The sequence below is a fragment of the Theropithecus gelada genome, chromosome 19 (assembly GCF_003255815.1).
Source record: "Theropithecus gelada isolate Dixy chromosome 19, Tgel_1.0, whole genome shotgun sequence".
Lineage (NCBI taxonomy): Eukaryota > Metazoa > Chordata > Mammalia > Primates > Cercopithecidae > Theropithecus > Theropithecus gelada.
Genome location: NC_037687.1, coordinates 27,377,519 through 27,398,528, shown reverse-complemented (window position 1 = coordinate 27,398,528; position 21,010 = coordinate 27,377,519). Strand labels below are relative to the sequence as shown.

At 49.5% G+C, this 21,010-nt stretch overlaps 1 protein-coding gene across 1 annotated transcript; it reads left to right on the top strand.

Moving 5' to 3' along the window:
• The first annotated feature begins 3,736 nt into the window (after positions 1-3,736).
• LOC112612508 (napsin-A) lies at positions 3,737-10,432 on the top strand. Its single transcript, XM_025367128.1, has 9 exons — positions 3,737-4,011; positions 6,582-6,723; positions 6,800-6,923; positions 7,112-7,230; positions 7,755-7,954; positions 9,067-9,189; positions 9,282-9,426; positions 9,789-9,887; positions 10,124-10,432. Exons 1-9 carry the CDS (start codon positions 3,938-3,940, stop codon positions 10,349-10,351), a joined length of 1,254 nt encoding a protein of 417 aa, XP_025222913.1. The 5' UTR covers positions 3,737-3,937; the 3' UTR covers positions 10,352-10,432.
• The last annotated feature ends 10,578 nt before the right edge of the window (positions 10,433-21,010 follow it).

Below are 21,010 nucleotides of genomic sequence, written 5' to 3'. Positions count from 1 at the left end.
ACAGTCTGTGAGCTTGGGGGAGACAGAGTGCAGCGATTGTGAGACTTTGCGTTGAACTCAGCGCTGTCTTGTCACAGTGGAAAGCAAGTCTGCCCCGAACTCAGCAGATGCCCACCCACAAAGACAGGATTTAGACCAGCCCTAGCCGGAGGGGAATCTCCCATCCCAACAATCAGAAATTGTGTTACGGCAAGCCCTGCCTCTATGGGCTAAAGTGCTCTGGGGCTCCAGATGAACTTGAAGGCAGTCTAGGCCACAAGGACTGCAACGCCTAAGCAAGTCCTAATGTTGAGCTGAGCTTGGAGCCAGTAGACTTGGGGGGCACGTGACCTATTGATACGCCAGCAAGAGTGGCTAAGAGGGTGATCGCGCCACCCCTCTCCCAACCCCAGGTAGCATAGCTTATGGCTCCAAGAAAGACCCTTTCCTTCCACTTGGGGAGAGGTAAGGGAGATACAGAGGACTCTGTCTTGCATCTTAAATACAAGCTCAGCCAGAGTAGGATAGGGCATGGGTCAAAGTCCTGAGGCCCTGATTTCAGGACCTGGCTACTGGATGACATTTCTAGACACACCCTGAGTGAGAAGGAAACCAGCTACTTTGTGTGTTTTGATTTGTTCTGTTCTGTTTGAGCCAGAGTTTCACTCTCGCCCAGGCTGGATCTCAGCTCACTGCAACCTCCGCCTCCCGGGTTCAAACAATTCTTCTGCCTCAGCCTCCAGAGTAGCTGAGATTACAGACGCTGACCACCACGCCTGGCTAATTTTTGTATTTTTAGTAGAGATAGGGTTTCACCATGTTGGCTAGGCTGGCCTCGAACTCTTGACCTCAAGTGATCCACCTGCCTCAGCCTTCCAAAGTGCTGGGATTACAGGCGTGAGCCACCATGCCCGGCCGACCCAGCTACTTTGAAGAGAAGGACCCAGTCCTGGCAGGATCTATCACCTGCTGACTCGAGAGCTGCTGGGCCCTGAATAACCAGCAGTGATGCCAGGTACTACTTGCTATTGGCCTTGGATGAGACTCTGAGACATGCTGTGTTCAGGGGAGACCCAGCACATTCCCAGCTGTGGTGGCTACAGTGAGAGACTCCTTCTGCTTGAGAAAAGCAGAGGGAAAAGTAAGGCACACTTTGCCTTGCAGCTCAGCTACCGGCTCAGCCACAGTGGAGAAGAAGTGGGATCTTGGGGTCCCTGATTCCAGATCCTGGTTCTTGGATGGCATTTCTGGAACTGCCCTGGACCAGAGGGGAGCCCACTGTCCTGAAGGGGGAGTCCCAGGTCTGGTGACACTCACTGGAAACTGACTGAAGGGTCCTGGGGTCTGGAGTGAACATCACAGCAGCCTGGCAGTGCTCCCCGCGGGGCGGTGGTTCTGACGGTGACCAGGGAGAGAGCCTCCTTTGCCTGCGGAAAGGGGAGGGAAGGGTGGGAAAGACTGTGTCTCCTGTTTTGAGTACCAGTTCAGCCACAGTAGAATAGGACACCAGGTGAGTTTCTAAGTTTTTTTGTTTGGTTGGTTTTTGAGATGGAGTTTGGCTTTTGTTGCCCAGGCTGGAGTGCAATGGCATGATTTCGGCTCACTGCAACCTCCACCTCCTGGGTTCAAGCAATTCTCCTGCCTCGGCCACCTGAGTAGCTGGGATTACAAGCACCTGCCACCACGCCCAGCTAATTTTTGTATTTTTAGTAGAGATGGAGTTTCGTCATGTTGGCCAGGCTGGTCTCGAACTCCTGACCTCAGGTGATCCACCTACCTTGGCCTCCCAAAGTGCTGGGATTACAGGTATGAGCCACCGCACCCAGCCAATTTCTAAGGGTTTTGACTCCAGTCCCTGGTTCACTGACTGCATCCCTGGAACCACTTGGGACCTGGGGGAACTCGACGCCCTGAAGGGAAGGATGTAAGCGTAGCTGCCTTTGGAACCTGCTAGTTTTAGAGCCCAAGGGCCTTGAGCAAACATAAGCAGTAGCCAGGTCGGTCGTGGTTACAGGAGGCCATGGGCAGGACGCAGCGCAATCCCAGTGACAGTAGGCATGGGGTGTTTGTGTGACTCCACTCCCGGCTCCAGGTAGCTCAGCACAGAGAGAGAGAGAGAGAGACAGAGAGACAGACAGAGAGAGAGAGAGAGAGAGAGAGAGACAGAGAGACAGAGAGAGAGAGAGAGAGACAGAGAGAGAGAGAGAGAGAGAGAGACAGAGAGAGACTCTGGGAGAAAGCAAGGGAAGAGAACAAGAGTCTCTGCCTGGTAATCCAGATAATTCTTCTGGATCTTATCCACAACCACTAAGGCAGTACCTCCATGAGTTTGCAAGAACCACAGCATTAATGGGCTTGGGGAGCCCCCTAATGCGGACACGGCTTAGATCACAACACCCAAGTACTTCTGAATACCTGGAAAGCCTCCCCAAAAAGGACAGGTACAAACAAACCTTGTCTGCAAAGACTACAATAAATACTTAACATGGCCAGGCACGGTGGCTCATGTCTGTAATCCCAGCACTTTGGGAGGCTGAGGCGGGTGGATCACCTGAGGTCAGGAGTTTGAAACCAGCCTGACCAATATGATGAAACCCCCATCTCTACTGAAAATACAAAAATTAGCTGGGTGTGGTGGCATGCACCTATAATCCCAGGTACTGGGGAGGCTGAGACAGGAGAATCGCTGGAACCCAGGAGGTGGAGGTTGCAATGAGCCAAGATGGCGCATTACACTCCAGCCTGGGCAATAACAGTGAAACTCCATCTCAAAAAAAAATTAGCCAGGGTGGTGTCAGGCGCCTGTAGTCCCAGCTACTCGGGAGGTTGAGGCAGGAGAATTACTTGCACCTGGGAGGCAGAGGTTGCAGTGAGCTGAGATCACGCTATTACACTCCAGCTTGGGCAACAAGAGCAAAACTCCATCTAAATAAATAAATACCTAACTTGTCAATGCCCAGCCACCAATGAACATCTATAAGCATCAAGACCATCCAGAATAAATGACCTTACCAAACAAACCAAATAAGCCACCCAGGACCAATCCTCGAGAAACAGAGATATGTGACCTTTCAGAGATAGAATTTACAACAGCTGTTTTGAGGAAACTCAAAAGAAATTCAAGATAACACACAGAAGGAATTCAGATTCTATCAGATAACTTTAATAAAGAGATTGAAATAATTAAGAATCTGCTGGGCGTAGTGACTCATGCCTGTAATCCCAGCACTTTGGGAGGCTGAGGCGGATGGATCACCTGAGGCCAAGAGTTCTAGACCAGCCTGACCAACATGGAGAAACCCTGTCTCTACTCAAAATACAAAATTAGCTGGGCATGGTGATGCATGCCTGTAATCCCAGCCTGGGTAACAAGAGCGAAATTCAGTCTCAAAAAAAAAAAAAAACAAAGAAAACAAAACAACAACAACAACAACAAAAAAATACCCAATGATCTGTTGTCTACAAGAAACAAACTTCACCTACAAATAAAAGAGTAAGAGTCTGGGTCCTGAAATGCAGGCAGTCCCGCTTCATACATGAGGGAGGGTGTCTAATCATTTCCTTTCTCCCTTCCCCCAGGCCCTTCACAGGTGCCTGCTGGTTTCTCCCACTTGGCCAAGGAAACACTTGTGGTTAATAAGTCTCAGAAAAGTTATATGAAAGTTAAAAGTAAAACTGACAGCAGCTGAAGGATGGGGGGTGGGAGGTGGTCACGGTGGAGGAGACCCCACCACCACTGCCACCCAAGTAGGCAGTGAGGAGCACTACTTCTGCTGACCCTCCAAAAATACTCTGCACAAACCTTCAACAAACATCCTTGTCCCACTGTATCACCAGCTGACAGATTTCACATCCTGGTCTCCTTCTAAACCTGGAGGTGGGGCATGAACAGGGTGGAGTCACCAGGGAAAGAAAACAAGGCCTCAGGACACCTGGGTTCATACCCAGGTCCCCAGCAATGTCTCCACTACCCCTGCTGCTGCTGCTGCTGCCTCTGCTGAATATGGAGCCTGCCAGGGCCACACTGATCCGGTATGGTGACCCCACCTACCACCCCCAAACTTGGGAGGGATTCTCTGCCTCTTGCCCTTTAAGTCTAGGACTCCCAGTTCAGTGATTCCCAAACTTGGCACCCAGGATCCCTAGTACTTCTTTCTCAGCTTCCCAGATCTCTAAACCAGGCTGTCACCCCTAAGAGCTCCACTCTGACATCTCTTAAACCAGATGTTTTTTTTTTTTTTTTGAGATGGAGTCTCACTCTGTTGCCCAGGCTGGAGTACAATGGCATGATCTCAGCTCACTGAAACCTCTGCCTCATGGGTTCAAGCAATTATTCTGCCTCAACCTCCCAAGTAGCTGGGATTACAGGCTCATGCCACCATGCACGGCTAATTTTTGTGTTTTTAGTAGAGACGGGGTTTCATCATGTTGGCCAGGCCCGTCTGGAACTCCTGACCTCATGATCTACCCACCTCGGCCTCCTAAAGTGCTGGGATTATAGGCGTGAGCCACTGCACCTGGCTGACCAGAACCCTTTTATTATTATTATTATTATTATTATTATTATTATTATTATATTATTTTTAAGACAGAGTCTTGCTCTGTCACCCAGGCTGGAGTGCAGTGGCGTGATCTTGGCTCACTGCAAGCTCCGCCTCCTAGGTTCATGCCATTCTTCTGCTTCAGCCTCCCGAATAGATGGGACTACAGGCATCCGCCACCACGCCCGGCTAATTTTTTGTATTTTTAGTAGAGGCGGGGTTTCAACATGTTGGCCAGGCTGGTCTTGAACTCCTGACCTGATGACCTGCCTGCCTCAGCTTCCTAAAGTGCTGGGATTACAGGCGTGAGCCACTGCGCCTGGCTAGGACATGTTTTTGAGAGGTCTCTGCAGACCCCACTATAAGCTCTGATGATTAGATATTACGGTTTCCAGACCTGTGACACACTCCTCCCATCTCAGAGCCCCAGATATGTGACATTTAAACTGAGACTCCCCCACATCACGCCCATCAAACTGTTTGGCCTGAAGAAGTAATTGGCCAGAAGTTTTTGGCCAGAGACGTGGCTCACACCTGTAACCCAGCACTTTGGAAGGCAAAGGTAGGAAGACCGTTTGAGACCAACAGTTTTGAGACCAGCCTGGGCAACATGACTAGACTCCATCTCTACAAAAAATACAAAAATTAGTTCAGTGTGGTGGTGCACGCCCATGGTCCCAGCTACTCAGGAGGCTGAGGAAGGAGGATTGCTTGAGCCCAGGAGTTTAAGGGGGCAGTGAGCTATGATCTTGCATGATCCTGCTACTGTACTCCGGGCAGGGCAACTGGGTGACACCTTGTCTCAAAAAAAAAAAAAAAAAAAAAGCCAAGTGTGGTGTTTGTGCCTATAGTCTCAGCTACTCCAGAGGCTGAGGTGGGAGAATCACTCGAGCCCTGGAAATCAAGGCTGCAGTAAGCCCTGACCACACTACTGAACTCCAGCCTGGGTGAAAGAGGGAGACCCCGTGTCAAACAAAAAGTTTTAAAAAAGAAAAAGAAATCCAATTTTGAGGACCCCATGCAAGACGTCTTCCCACTACCTTACCTCTGATGCCTCCCCCAGTCTCTAACTTTTTCTCCTCTTCTCCTCATCCCCTGGAACTCCTGGCAGGGGGAGGGGTGTAACTTCCAGGAACAGTTTTCCCCACTTCACATTCTTGTGCGTGTCAAAGACTGACTCATGCGGGGTGGGGGGAAAGGTGGGAGTGAGGCGACAAGTGCTTCGAGAAGTGACTAAAAGCAGGAACGAAGATACTACCGCACATGGTGCTTGTTAACCTGCTTTTTGAACCTAATGTCTCATGGCCACTTTCTAAGTCAATGCAAAGAAAAGTGGGTCTCCAAATGTTGTATCAACAGCATCATCAGGACCTGGGAACTGGTTAGAAATCCAAATTCTTGGGCCCCATGCTAGACTTATTTAATTAGCAACGAAGATATCTGAATTGTAATTGGCCCTCTAAATCAAGGATGGCAAACACTCAGCTTAAGGGCCAAATCCTGTTTGCCTCCTGCTTTTGCAAATACAGTTTGAGGGAATCTGGGCAGGGCACAGTGGCTCTCCTCTGTAATCCCAGCACTTTGGGAGGCTGAGGCCAGGAGTTTGAGATCAGCACGGGCAACACAGCAAGACAGTTAAGACCTGACGCTTACATGTTTCTCTCCAAGGGTGGGGAAAACAGTACCTAAACTCATGAACTGAAGCATGCAGGGGCCACCACCCAAGGGCTTTTGCAAAGGTTAGGTTTTCTGTTAGGGTCTTGGGAAACCTTTGAGAATGTCAATTCTTTGGAAATGGCTTATTTTAAGGGATTTGGACATGGAAAGGTCTTTGGGAAGGTCTGTTTGGGATGCGTTGCTCTTGTAAAGTATTTGGGGATATCTGTCATCATGGCATCTTTGATAGGTTTTTCTGGAGGTTGTTATTGTAGGGTTTCTGGTACTGACTACTATTGTAGTGCCTAGGAGATGTTGAATTTGTCATCATATCCTATTTGGGCAAGTCTATTCAGAGGATCTCCAAGAAGGAGAGCTTCCTGTCAATACCCTCTTTCCCTACAGCATCCCTCTTCATCGAGTCCAACCTGAACGCAGGACCCTGAACCTACTGAGGGGATGGAGAGAACCAGCAGAGGTCCCCAAGTTGGGGGCCCCATCCCCTGGGGACAAGCTCACCTTTGTACCTCTCTCGAACTACAGGGATGTGAGTCACAGCCCCACACAGCCCTCACCCCTGCGCCTTTGAACCAAACTCATTTACTCTCCTCTTTTGCTATCAGGTCCAGTATTTTGGGAAAATTGGGCTGGGAACGCCTCCACAAAACTTCACTGTCGTCTTTGACACTGGCTCCTCCAATCTCTGGGTCCCGTCCAGGAGATGTCACTTCTTCAGTGTGCCCTGCTGTGGGTTTCTATGCGGGAGAACAAGGCTGAATGGGGGTGAAGGGAGAAGGCGGGGCTGGACCTCAGCTTCTCAGAGGATTTTGAGGAATTGCTCTTTTATGATGCCCTCACAGGTCAGAAAGTCAAAGGGGCAGTAGGTATTGGGGAGATTCCCTCCCCCAATGACACCCTTCTGACCTCTAACCTAGGGTTACACCACCGATTTGATCCCAAAGGCTCCAGCTCCTTCCAGGCCAATGGGACCAAGTTTGCCATTCAATATGGAACTGGGCGAGTAGATGGAATCCTGAGTGAAGACAAGCTGACTGTGAGTGACCTTTGACTCACAGAAGTCTTCAGCCTAGGAGAACCCCATGGTCTAAGATCATCTGGCTTAGGGAGGGGCTTGAGGAGGAGGAGCTCCCCAAATCAATGGATTGGGCTTTTCAAGTGGGGTGGAGGGCCTGCCTTTCGGAGTGAAGGGATGGTGCATCACAAGGAAGGGGAGGGGCTTCCTGGGTGGAGAGGTGGGGCTTCTCAAGCAGGGGGAGGAGCTTCCTGGGAGAAGAGGTGGGGCTTCTCAAGCAGGGGGAGGAGCTTCCTGGGTGAAGAGGTGGGGCTTCTCAAGCAGGGGGAGGAGCTTCCTGGGAGAAGAGGTGGGGCTTCTCAAGCAGGGGGAGGAGCTTCCTGGGTGAAGAGGTGGGGCTTCTCAAGAGGCAAAGTTTCCTAGGAAGTTGGGGCTTTCATCCAGATGTCCCCAGACCTAGGATTCATGCCTTGGTTTGGGAGCCCTCAGGACATGTGGTTATTGTCATCCAAAAAGTAACTGGTCACATCTCAATCTACCCCTAGATTGGTGGAATCAAGGGTGCGTCAGTGATTTTCGGAGAGGCTCTCTGGGAGCCTGGCCTGGTCTTCACTTTTGCCCATTTTGATGGGATATTGGGCCTCGGTTTTCCCATTCTATCTGTGGAAGGAGTTCGGCCCCCAATGGATGTACTGGTAGAGCAGGGGCTACTGGATAAGCCTGTCTTCTCCTTTTATCTCAACAGGTACTGGGAAGGGTGCACCTATCTATGAGTCCTATCCCCAAGAAGGAAGTGAGTCTTCCTTCAGGAAGTCTCTTACTCCATAAAGAAAGTCCCACCTCCACTCAGGAAGTCACTGACCCAACGCAGGAAGTCTCACTCTCAGAGTCACCCACTTATACTCTCCATTCAGGAAGTCAGCCATCCAATACAGGAAGTTGCATCCTCCATGCAGGAAGTCACCTACCCTATAAAGAAACACCTCAACCCTATTTGAAGTCCCAGAGCTTAAGTGACAACTTAAGACATACTAAGGAAACTCACATCAGTTCAAAATGCTCCATGTTTCAAAATCAAACAAGGAAATTCCATGCCACACCCAACAAAATACTCAGGAGCTTTCTCTTCCTTACCAAGAAAGCTCAAATCCCATTTGAGAACACTGACCAGAAGTCAGGAATTGCCTGATTTAATCCAGGAAGTCCTACTGACTTGCTAGGAAGTTCAATATTATGCTCAGAAGTCCCACTCAACATCCAAGAAGTTTCCAAGAAGTCTCCACTTTCCCTCCCAGAGGCCCATCACACACAGTCAGAAAATCCTATGCCCACTCAGTTACCCTGACATCCAACCCACTCTAGCAGTTCTACCAACCACTTAGTAGATCCTGCTCTCCTCTACTTTCCAGGAAGTCTCCATCCCCGTTCCCATCGCTCTCAGCCAACTCAGGAAGTCTAACACCTCTCTAGATATCACAACAGGCAATTCAGAAATTCTCTCCTCCTACCCAGGAAGCCACCCCACCCCTGCACAAGTCACACCTTCAAGAGCCAATTCCAAGACGCCACTGCTCTACTTGGTTACTATGATATTCAGCTCAGGAAATTCCCCCAAAACTCTACCTTCCAGTCAAATGAAGTCTCCTCTTCACTTCAGGAAGTCCCCAACAGCCTAAAGCACCATGCTTTTCTTGCCTGGCTTCCAGTCCCAACATCTAGGCCCTTCCTGCATCTCACTACCCCGTGGGAACCCCAGAAACAACCCATTTGGTGGGAAGTGCCTCCCCTAGGCATATCTAGGGCTGAAGGAAGGTCAGTGACACTGACATCTACACTTTCTATACTCTGCCCCTGCAGGGACCCCGAAGAGCCTGATGGAGGAGAGCTGGTCCTGGGGGGCTCAGACCCGGCACACTATATCCCACCCCTCACCTTCGTGCCAGTCACAGTCCCCGCCTACTGGCAGATCCACATGGAGCGGTGAGGGACTTGGTCTCCTGGCTCTGGAGCTGGAGGCTGGGGGCCTGGACTCCGAGGACCCTGCCTCTGATGACTGCCTACTTCCCCCTCAGTGTGAAGGTGGGCCCAGGGCTGACTCTCTGTGTCCCGGGCTGTGCTGCCATCCTGGATACGGGCACGTCCCTCATCACAGGACCCACTGAGGAGATCCGGGCCCTGCATGCAGCCATTGGGGGATATCCCCTGCTCGCTGGGGAGGTGAGGTCCCAGTCTCTGGTGGGTACGGGCTGAGGAGGCTGATGGCAGTTTGACGGTGAACATCAAAGGGCCTGAGAGTGGGAAGCAAGTATTTAAGGGGCATTCCAGGGCAAGAGGCACTGGACTTCGTGACAGATAGTCAAGTGTCTACGCTGTGACTCTGTGGATGGTGGTGGGGTGGAGGGAGATGATAATGCAGGTGTGCTTGAGACTGCAGAAGTCTAGGCGGCAGGGCCTCTGCACACAGGACGCTGAATACCCAGGTGCTCAATACGGAAATTACCCCATGGCATTGGAGAGCCACGGAAGGGATTGAGCAAAGCAGGAATCTCTCATCTTCACTGGTTCCTCTTCTCCTCCAGTACATCATCCTGTGCTCGGAAATCCCAAAGCTCCCCGCAGTCTCCTTCCTTCTTGGGGGGGTCTGGTTTAACCTCACGGCCCAGGATTACGTCATTCAGGTAGGTGGCCATCACCATGACGCCATAGGGACGTCATACGACGGTTTGAGAGGGTAGAGCTGAGAAACGTCACTAGGATGGGAAGGGGCCGCAGAAACATTTCTTGTCCCTGTGATGGCAGTTTGTTGGCGAACACCAAAGAGCCCGAGGGTGTGGGGAAGCGGGGAGCACGGGCTCCCAGGGAAATGGCCGTCCCTGTGCCCGCGACACCCAGTTGTCTTATTGTCGCCTTGCAGACTACTCGAAATGGCGTCCGCCTCTGCTTGTCCGGTTTCCAGGCCTTGGATGTCCCTCCGCCTGCAGGGCCCTTCTGGATCCTCGGTGACGTCTTCTTGGGGACGTATGTGGCCGTCTTCGACCGCGGGGACACGAAGAGCGGCGCCCGGGTGGGCCTAGCGCGCGCTCGCACTCGCCGAGCGGCCCTGGGACTGGGCGAGACCGCGCAGGCGCAGTTCCCCGGGTGACGCCCACGTGAAGCGCATGCGCAGTGGGTGGTCGCCGAGGTTCCCCCTGCCCAGTAAAAATCCACTATTTCCATTGAGCGATGCTGCCTAGGTGGCTTCTTTTCATAGCGTATTTGTTAAAGAGAAAGCTTTGTGACCGGGCGTGGTGTCTCACGCCGGTAATCCCAGCACTTTGGGAGGCCGAAGCGGGTGGATCACTTGAGGTCAGGAGTTCGAGACCAACCTGGCCAACATGGTGAAACCCCGTCTCTACTAAAAATACAAAAAAATTATCCGGGCATGGTGGTGCATGCCTGTAATCCCAGCTACTCGGGAGGCTGAGGCAGGAGAATGGCTTAAACTCGGGAGGCCAAGGTTGCAGTGAGCCGAGACCGCACCATTGCACTCCAGCCTGGGCAACAACGAAACTCCGTCTCAAAAATAAATAAATGAATGAATAAATAAATAAAGAGAAAACGTTGTGCCTGTACCCACGGAGTTGAGGAAGTGGGAGGCGAAGGGTATCTCCCGTTTTCTCCAGGACGCACCCTGGTGAGGGGTTTTGTAATACGAGTCCCATGAAGCCCCTCGCCTACGCTGCCTTTCGTCAAAAGCTCCCGGCGCCGTGGAGCATCGCGGTCGTTGTAGTCCACGCCGTGGTCACGCCCTGACGGAGGCGGGCGCAGCCACAACATGCGTGGGAGGTGACAGGTCGCGACGGCAGCGATAGGTGGCAGTGGGGGGGGGGGGAGGTGACTGTAATTGGTAAGGGTTTACCAGTTCCCGTTCAAGGGGGCAAGGATACTATCCCCCCGGATCTCATCTCCTGTTTCCCCTCTCTCCCTCCGGATTCTGACACCCCGGGGGAGCTCTGAGCCTCCGGGTTCGGGGAGCGGTGCTGCTCCATCCGCCGAGGTGACGTCACTCCCCCTCCTCAGCCTCTTGCTACCCAGAGCTAATTGGATACAGGTACGTATCCAATTGATTCGAAAAAACGACCGGTCGAAAAATCAGGCAATCCTTTATCTAATCGCATCCTGAGGCTTCTGGAAGAATTTTGTTGAGCGATTCTGGGGACCCCGAAGAGAGTCAGGCCTGAGCCCCATCTCGAGAGTGTGCTGCTCTGATGGTGGAGGCCGACCTGATCACAAACCGCTAAGCGACTAGACACGGGGAGATTCAGGACCCAGTAAGCTCGGGCAGAAAAGTCAGGGAGGAAGCTTCTGTTCTTTTCCTTTTCCCGTGGGGTGCAGAGAGCGAGCAAGTCGGCATTCCAGGCGGTGGGAAGCGCCAGGGCAGAAGCAGGGAGCTGGAAAGAGCCTGGTGTTCTAGGAGTCCCGCTCTAGAAACAGGGGTGGCGGCTGGGGAATCTTGGCTGGGAAAATAGGCCCACACCTCCACCTTGTGGCCAATTGGGAATTTGCAGGCACGGCTTCTCAGAAACTACTTAAGGGCGCTTTGGGTGAAGTTGGATGGGGTGCTGCAGACGGAAAGCGTGGGGGGCGAGTTGAAGGGGCCCCAGATCGAGTGCTCTGAGAAAACAAAGCGGGGGTGGTGGTGGTGGTGAGAGTTATCATAGAGACACTGTCCGCTGTTTCAGAAAAATTCCCCAAAGCAAGGAGTGCACAAAGTGGATCTTTACTATTATTATTATTATTATTATTATTATTTTATTGTTATTATTATCGAGACAAGGACTCACTCTGTCGCTCAAGCTGTCGTGCAGTGGCGCGGTAATGGCTCACTGCAGCCTCAAACTCCCCGGCTCAAGCGATCCTCCTGCCTCAGCCTCAGGTGTAGAGGGGACCACAGGCATGGGCCACCACGCTTGACTAATTTTTAAAAGTTTTGTAGAGACTTTTTTTTTCTTTTTTTTGAGATGGAGTTTTGCTCTTGTTGCCCAGGCTGGAGTGCAGTGGCACCATCTTGGCTTACCACAACCTCCACCTCCTGGGTTCAAGTGATTCTCCTGCCTCAGCTTCCCAAGTAGCTGGGATTACAGGCATGTGCCACCACGCCCGGCTAATTTTTGTATTTTTAGTAGGGACGGGTTTTTTCCATGTTGGTCAGGCGGGTCTCTAACTCCAGACCTCAGGTAATCCTCCTGCCTTGGCCTCCCAAGGTGCTGGGATTACAGGGGTGAGCCACCGCGCCCGGGGTTTTACCATGTTGTCTTGGTCATTATTTATTATTCACTATGTGCCAGGCTCTGTCCTAGGTGCTGGGGGCACAGTGGATAATTAAACAGATGAAGATCTTTGCCCTCATAGGGATTACACTCGAATGGGGAAATAGGCATTAAGATAGGAAGTAAATTATCAACATTGTGGGCTGAAGAGTGACCCCCAAAAGATATTCACACCTCAGTCCCTGGGGTTGTGAATACTACCTTATGTGAGGAAAAGGATTTAGCAGATGTAATCAACTGAAGGAGTTTGAGAACAGGGTCATCCGAGAGGACCCTAAATGTCATCACAAGGGTCCTTATAAGAGGGAGGCAGAGGGAGACGGATTCAGAATTTCACGTGAAGACGGAAGCAAGATGCCAGGATGCTGGCTTTGAAGAAGGAAGAAGGGGCTCCTGCAGAGCTCCTCCAGAAGCTGGAGAAGGCGAGGACGTGGATTCTCCTCTAGAGCCTCCAGAGGCTCTGCAAACATGGCTCTGCAAACATGGCTCTGCAAACACGGCACAGCAAACACGGCAGTTTCAACACTGAAATCATTTCGGGCTTCTGGCTTCCATAATTGTAGGACAGTGAATGTGTGATTGAGTGATTGACTTTGTTGCCCATGCTGGAGTGCAGTGGCACAATCGTGGCTCACTACAGCCTCCACCTCCCAGGCTCAAGCAATCCTCCTGCCTCAGCCTCCCAAGTAGCTGGGACCACAGGCATGCACCACTACGCCCAGATAATTTAATTTTTTTTTTTTCCTAGAGACAGGATCTCCCTTTGTTGCCCAGGCTGGTCTCCATCTAACTCCTGGGCTCAAGCAGTCCTCCTGCCTCAGCCTCCTGAAATGCTGGGATTACCGGCATGAGGCACCCACCTGGCCTTTTCTTTATGAATTACCCAGCCTCGGGTATTCCTTTATTGCAATGCAAAATGGACTAATACAGATGACATGGAACAGATGCACAGAAAATATCTATAAGGACTGTGATGATTCATAATGAGTGTCAACTGGATTGGATTGAAGGATACAAAGTATTGATCCTGGGTGTTGTGAGGGTGTGGCCAGAAGAGATTAACATTTGAGGAGGGGAACATCGCACACTGGGGCCTGTTGGGGGGTGGGGGGTAAGCGAGGGGGAAAGCATTAGGACAGATACCTAATACATGTGGGGGTTAAAACCTAGATGACGGGTTGATAGGTGCAGCAAACCAGCATGGTACACGTTTACCTATGTAACAAACCTGCACGTCCTGCACATGTATCCCAGAACTTAAAATAAAATAAAATAAAATAAACAAACAAAGACACGTTTGAGTCAGTGGGCTGGAAAAGGCAGACCCACCCTTAATCTGGATAGTCACAATCTAATCAGCTGCCGTCGTGGCTAGAATATAAGCAGGCAGAAAAATGTGAAAAGAGAGACTGACCTAGCCTCCCAGCCTCCGTCTTTCTCCCGTGTTGGATGCTTCCTGCCCTCGAACATCAGACTCCAAGTTCTTCAGTTTTGGAACTCGGACTGGCTCTCCTTGCTCCTCAGTGTGCAGACGGCCTATTGTAGGACCCTTGTGATTGTGTGAGTTAATACTTAATAAACTCCCATATATATATATATATTTCATTAGTTCTGTTCCTCTCGAGAGCCCTAATACAAGGACATTACTGCATTCTTGTTTATTACATTGAAAAGGGGAGGCCGGGCACGGTGGCTCACGCCTGCAATCCCAGCACTTTGGGAGGCTGAGGCGGGCGGATCACAAGGTCAGGAGATTGAGACCATCCTGGCTAACACGGTGAAACCCCATCTCTACTAAAAATACAAAAAACTAGCCGGGCGAGGTGGCGGGCGCCTGTAGTCCCAGCTACTCCGGAGGCTGAGGCAGGAGAATGGCCTGAACCCGGGAGGCGGAGCTTTCGGTGAGCCGAGATGGCGCCACTGTACTCCAGCCTGGGTAACAGAGTGAGACTCCGTCTCAAAAAAAAAAAAAAGGAATTATAGTTCCTTGCCCGTCTCCATGGAACACCCCCCTCCTACCTGTTCCCAAGCCAGGGACTAAGGACTATCGACCCGTACAGGACTTACGCTCGGCTAACCAAGCTACAGTGACTCTGCACCAACAGTTCCTAACCCTTCCACACTGTCAGGATTGCTGCCAGCTGAGGACAGCTGGTTCGCTTGTCTGGACTTGAAGGATGCCTTCTTTAGCATCAGACTGGCTCCTGAGCGCCAAAAGCTGCTTGCCTTTCAGTGGGAAGATCCGGGGTCAGGTGTCACCACTCAGTGCACTTGGACTCGGCGTCCCCAGGGGTTTAAAAATTCCCCCACCATCTTCAGGGAGGCTCTGGCTCGAGACCTCCAGAAGTTTCCTGCTAAAGACCTAGGCTGTGTCTTGCTCCAGTACGTGGATGATCTTCTGCTAGGACACTCCATGGCAGACAGGTGTGCAAAAGGGATGGATGTCCTGCTTCCACACCTGAGGGACTCTGGGTATAAGGTGTCCAAGAAGAAAGCTCAGATCTGCAGACAGCAGGCACGCTACCTGGGATTCATTATTCAGAAAGGGGAGCACGCAGCCTGGGGTCAGAAAGAAAGCAGGTCATCTGCAGCTTACCAGAACCTAAAACCAGAAGGCAAGTAAGGGAATTTCTAGGAGCTGTGGGGTTTTGCAGATTATGGATTCCAAACTTTGCGGTGCTAGCCAAACCGCTGTACAAAGCGGGGGTTACAAAGGGGGCGATCGGGAGCCTTTTGAACGGGAACCTCTGCAACAGCAAGCCTTTTACAAGTTAGAGGAAACAACTATGTCAGCCCCAGCCTTAGGACTACCAGATTTGACAAAGCCCTTTACCCTCTATGTGTCAGAAGGAGAAAAAAATGGCAGTCAGAGTTTTAACCCAAACTGTGGGGCCCTGGCCAAGACCAGTGGCCTACCTCTCAAAACAGCTAGACAGAGTTTCAAAAGGCTGGCCTCCTTGTCTGAGAGCCCTGGCAGCTACAGCCCTGTTAGCACAAGAAGCAGACAAGCTAACCCTTGGACAAAACTTAAGTATAAAGGCCCCCCATGCGGTGGTAACTCTGATGAATACCAAAGGACACCATTGGCTAACAAATGCCAGATTAACCAAGTACCAAAGCTTGTTATGTGAAAACCCCCGCGTAACCACTGAAGTCTGTAACACTCTGAATCCTGCCACCTTACTCCCAGTACCAGACAGCCCTGTCGAACATAACTGTGTGGAAGTATTGGACTCAGTCTATTCTAGCAGACCTGATCTTCAAGACCAGCCATGGGTATTCGTGGACTGGGAGTTATATGTGGACGGGAGCAGCTTCATCAATCCACGAGGAGAAAGATGTGCAGGATATGCGGTGGTAACCTTGGATGATGTTATTGAAGCCAAACCATTGCCTCAGGGCACTTCAGCCCAGAAGGCAGAGCTCATTGCTTTAACTTGGGCCCTAGAACTTAGTGAAGGTAAGACTGTAAACATTTATACTGACTCTCGATATGCCTTTCGAACCCTTCAAGTACACGGAGCATTATATAAAGAAAAAGCCCTGTTAAATTCTGGGGGAAAGGATATAAAAAATCAACAAGAAATTCTGCAATTATTAGAGGCAGTATGGAAACCCCAAAAGGTGGCAGTCATGCATTGCAGGGGACACCAGCACGTTTCCACCTCGGTGAGCCAAGGAAACTCCCGAGCAGACACAGAGTCACGAAAAGCAGTATCTCCTTCTGACCGGGCATGAGTCACAGCCCCCCTACTCCCTCAAATACCTGATCTGGTGCCTACTCATTCTAAAGAGGAAAAGGACTTCCTTCAGGCAGAGGGAGGACAAACAATAAAAGCAGGATGGATACAGTTACCAGATGGGAGAATAGCTGTGCCGCAGCTGCTAGGAGCCGCAGTCGTGCTGGCTGTACACGAAACTACCCATTTAGGCCAGGAGTCACTTGAAAAGCTGTTAAGCCGCTACTTCTACATCTCACACTTGCCAGCTCTTGCTGAAACAGTAGTGCAGCGATGCGTTACCTGTCGACAGCGCGATGCAAAGCAAGGCCCCTCTGTGCCTCCCGGCATACAAGCCGATGGAGCAGCTCCCTTGGGAGATCTTCAAGTGGACTTCACAGAGATGCCCAAATGCAGAGGTAACAAGCATTTACTGGTTCTAGTGTGTACTTACTCTAGGTGGGTAGAGCTTATCCAACACCAACTGAAAAAGCTCATGAAGTAACCCGTGTGCTTCTTCGAGATCTCATCCCTAGGTTTGGACTGCCTCTGCAGATTGGCTCAGATAATGGGCTGGCATTTGTGGCTGACTTAGTACAGAGGATGGCAAAGGTATTGGGAATCACTTGGAAGCTACATGCCGCCTACCGACCTCAGAGTTCTGGAAAGGTGGAGCGGATGAATTGCACTATCAAAAATAGTTTAAGGAAAGTATGTCACGAGACAGGATTAAAATGGATACAGGCCCTTCCTAGGGTATTGTTCAAAATTAGGTGCACCCCCTCTAAGAAAACAGGATACTCTCCTTATAAAATATTATATCACAGGCATCCTCCTATACTGCGAGGACTTCCAGGTACTCCCCAAGAGTTGGGTGAAATTGAACTGCAGCGACCAGCCTGGCCAAGATGGTGAAACCCCGTCTCTACTAAAAATACAAAAAAATTAGCTGGGCGAGGTGGCACGCGCCTGTAATCCCAGCTACTCCAGAGGCTAAGGCAGAGAATTGCTTAAAAACCTGGAGGGGCGGAGGTTGCAGTGAACCGAGATCGTGCCACTGCACTCCAGCCTGGGTGACAGAGGGAGACTCTGTCTCAAAACAAAAAAAAAAAAAAAAAAGAAAAGAAATTGAATTGCAGCGACAGCTACAGGCCTTGGGGAAAATTACCCAGACAATCTCAACTTGGGTAAATGAGAGGTGCCTGGCCAGCTTATTCTCCCCAGTTCACCCTTTTTCTCCAGGTGACCGTATGGTGTGTGGATCAAGGACTGGAACGTAGCTCCCTTACGGCCACGGTGGAAGGGACCCCAGATGGTTATCCTGACCACTCCCACGGCTGTGAAGAGAGAAGGAATTCCGGCCTGGATGCACCACAGCCGCATAAAGCCTGCAGCCACTGGAACCTGGGAGGCCAAACCAAGCCTAGACAATCCCCGCAAAGTAACCCTGAGGAGGACGACAAGCCCTGCTCCAGTCACCCCCGGAAGCTGACTGGTCTACGCTCGGCCGAAGCATGAGGAAAATCGCCGTGGGACTTACCTTCCTTATAACATGGACTTGTGTGGTAAAAGCTTCCACTGCTTCTTCCCACGCAGAGGACTGCCTTCAGTGCATACATCAGGTCACTGACATAGGACAACAAGTTAAGACAATCTTTTTGTTCTATAGTTATTATGAATGCCTAGGAATTCCAAAAGGAACATGTTTGTATAATAACACTCAGTACAAAGTCTGTAATCCAGGAAGTGACCAGCCCGATGTGTGCCATGACCCCTCTGAACCTCCCATTTCCACAGTTTTTGAAGTAAGATTAAGGACTGAAGACTGGTGGGGACTCATAAATGAGACAAGTAAAGTATTAGCCAGAACAGTAGAAAAAGGGGTGCCCAGATGCATAATCTTAAAATCTGATGCTTGTGCCGTCATTAATAGCAATAAGTTAGGAGCAGGATGTGGCTCTTTTAATTAGGAAAAAAAAAAAAAAATACATGTCCGAAAATCAGTACATCTGTCATGAATTAGGATTGTGTGGAAAAGAATGTGGGTACTGGTCTTGTGACATTTAGGCTACTTGGAAAGAAAAGAAAATGAAAAAGATCCTGTTTGGCTCCAAAAAGGCAAAGGCAGACCCTCCTGCAGGAGTGGAAGCTGCAGCCCTTTAGAATTAGTCGTCACAAGCCCCTCGGACCCAAAATAGGAAAAAGGAAAATACGTCCTCTTGAGGCATTGATGGAAAAGAACTAGACCATAAGGTCAACATTTTAATAAAAGGAGAGATTTGAAAACGCTCTCCAGAGCCAGTATTTCCGACTTTCTATGATGAACTAAATGTGCCAGTACCTGAAATTCCAGGAAAAACTAGAAATTTGTTTTTGCAATTAGCCGAGCATGTAGCCCAGTCTCTAAAAGTCACTTCATGTGATGTTTGTGGAGGAACCGTAACAGGAGATCAATGGCCATGGGAAGCCCGAGAATGTACAGACCCAGTTCCTGATGAATTCCTGGCCCAAAAGAACCACCCTGACAATTTCTAGGTTCTAAAAGCCTCAATTATTGGACAATATTGCATAGCTAGAGAAGGAAAACAATTCACTCATCCTGTAGGGCGGCTTAGTTGTCTTGGACAAAAACTGTATGATGGTACCTACCACAAAAACAGTTACATGGTGCAACTGTTTCAATGACACAGAAAAAAGATCCATTCAGTAAATTTCCAAAATTGCAGACTGTTTAGGCCCACCCAGAATTCCACCAGGACTGATCTGCCCCCACCGGGTTATACTGGATATGTGAACATAGAGCCTATGCTAAGCTACCTGATCAGTGGACAGGTAGCTGTGTAATGGCCACTATTAAACCATCTTTCTTCCTACTGCCCATAAAAACAGGCAAAGTCCTAGGATTCCCTGTCTATGCTTCCCGCAAAGAAACGAAGCATAGTCAGGTAACTGGAAAGATGACGAATGGCCCCCTGAAAGAATTATACAGTACTATGGGCCCACCACTTGGGCACAAGACGGCTCATAGGGATATCGGACCCCCATCTACATGCTCAACCGAATCATACGGTTGCAAGCTGTTCTAGAATTTATTACTAATAAAACCAGTCAAGCCTTGACTCTTCTTGCCTGGCAAGAGACTTAGATGAGGAATGCTATCTACCAAAATAGACTAGCTCTCGACTACTTGCTGGCAGCTGAAGGAGGAGTCTGTGGAAAATTTAACCTTACTAATTGCTGTCTACACACACATGATCAAGGGCAAGTAGTTGAAGACATAATTAAAGATATAACAAAACTGGCACATGTGCCCGTGCAAGTGTGGCACGGATTTGATCCTGGGGCCATGTTTGGAAATTGGTTCCCAGCAATAGGAGGATTTAAAACTCTTATAATAGGAGGTATAATAGTAATAGGAACCTGCTTACTACTCCCTTGTTTGCTACCTGTACTTCTTCAAATGATAAAAAGCTTCATCGCTACCTTAGTTCACCAGAGTGCTTCAGCACAAGCATATTATATGAACCACTATCAATCTATTGCACAGGAAGACATAAGTAGTAAAAATGAAAGTGAGAACTCCCACTAATAAAATGAGTGAGAGTCTCAAAGGGAGGAAATGAGAGAAGAGAGAAAGAGACCCCCCCCCCCCATATTGTTCTATACTATTTTATACTCAATACCTGTTTTAAGAAGAAACAAGGAAGCGAAACCAAAGGCAGGCAGCCCGGCGCCAGGCACCAGACCCAAAACCAGGCCTGGGCCTGCCTCACTTTAGCCTGACAGTTAAAATTCAACCCATGACTTAGCAACCGATGTTATCCATAGATTCCAGACATTGTATGGAAGGACATTGTGAAACTTCTCATTCTGTTCTGTTTCACTCCGATTACTGGTGCAGGCAGCCCCTGTGTCACATACCCCCTAGATTGCTCAATTAGTCACGGTCCTTTCATGTAAAATCTTTAGTGTTGTGAGTCCTTAAAAGGGACAGAAATTGTGCAGTCAACAAGTTTGGATTTTAAGATGCTAGTCTGCCAATGCTTCCAGCTGATTAAAAGCTACTTCCTTCACTATCTCAGTGTCTGTGGGGTTTTGTCCACGGCTTGTCCTGCTACACTAGAATAGCATATCTAGTGAAAATATCCTTCAAGCATGAAGGAGAAATAAAGACTCTCCCAAAACAAACAAAGCTGAGGAATTTCATCAACACCAAATCTGTCCTACAAGAAATGCTAAAGGGAGTACTTCAGTCAGAAAGAAAGGCATGTTCATGAGTGATAAAAAAATCATCTGAAGGTACAAAACTCACTGCTAATAGTAAGCACACAGAAAAACATGGTGTATTGTAACAGTATAACTATGGTGTATGAACTACTCTTAAGTAGAAAAACTAAAGGGTGAACCAATCAAAAATAATAACAACAACTCTTTAAGACATAGACAGTACAATAAGATATAAATACAAACAACAAAAAGTTAAAAAGTTGGGGAAAAAGTTAAGGTGTAGAGTTTTTATTAATTTTCTTATTGTTTGTTGGTTTGTTTATGTAAACAGTGTTAAGTTTATGTTGTCAGCTTAAAATAATGGGTTATAAGATAGTATTTGTGGCAGGACGCGGTGGCTCACACCTGTAATCCCAGCACTTTGGGAGGCTGAGGCACGCAGATCACAAGGTCAGATCGAGGCCATCCTGGCTAACATAGTGAAACCTTGTCTCTACTAAAAATAAAAAAAATTAAAAAAAAAAAAAAAAAAGCCAGGCATGGTGG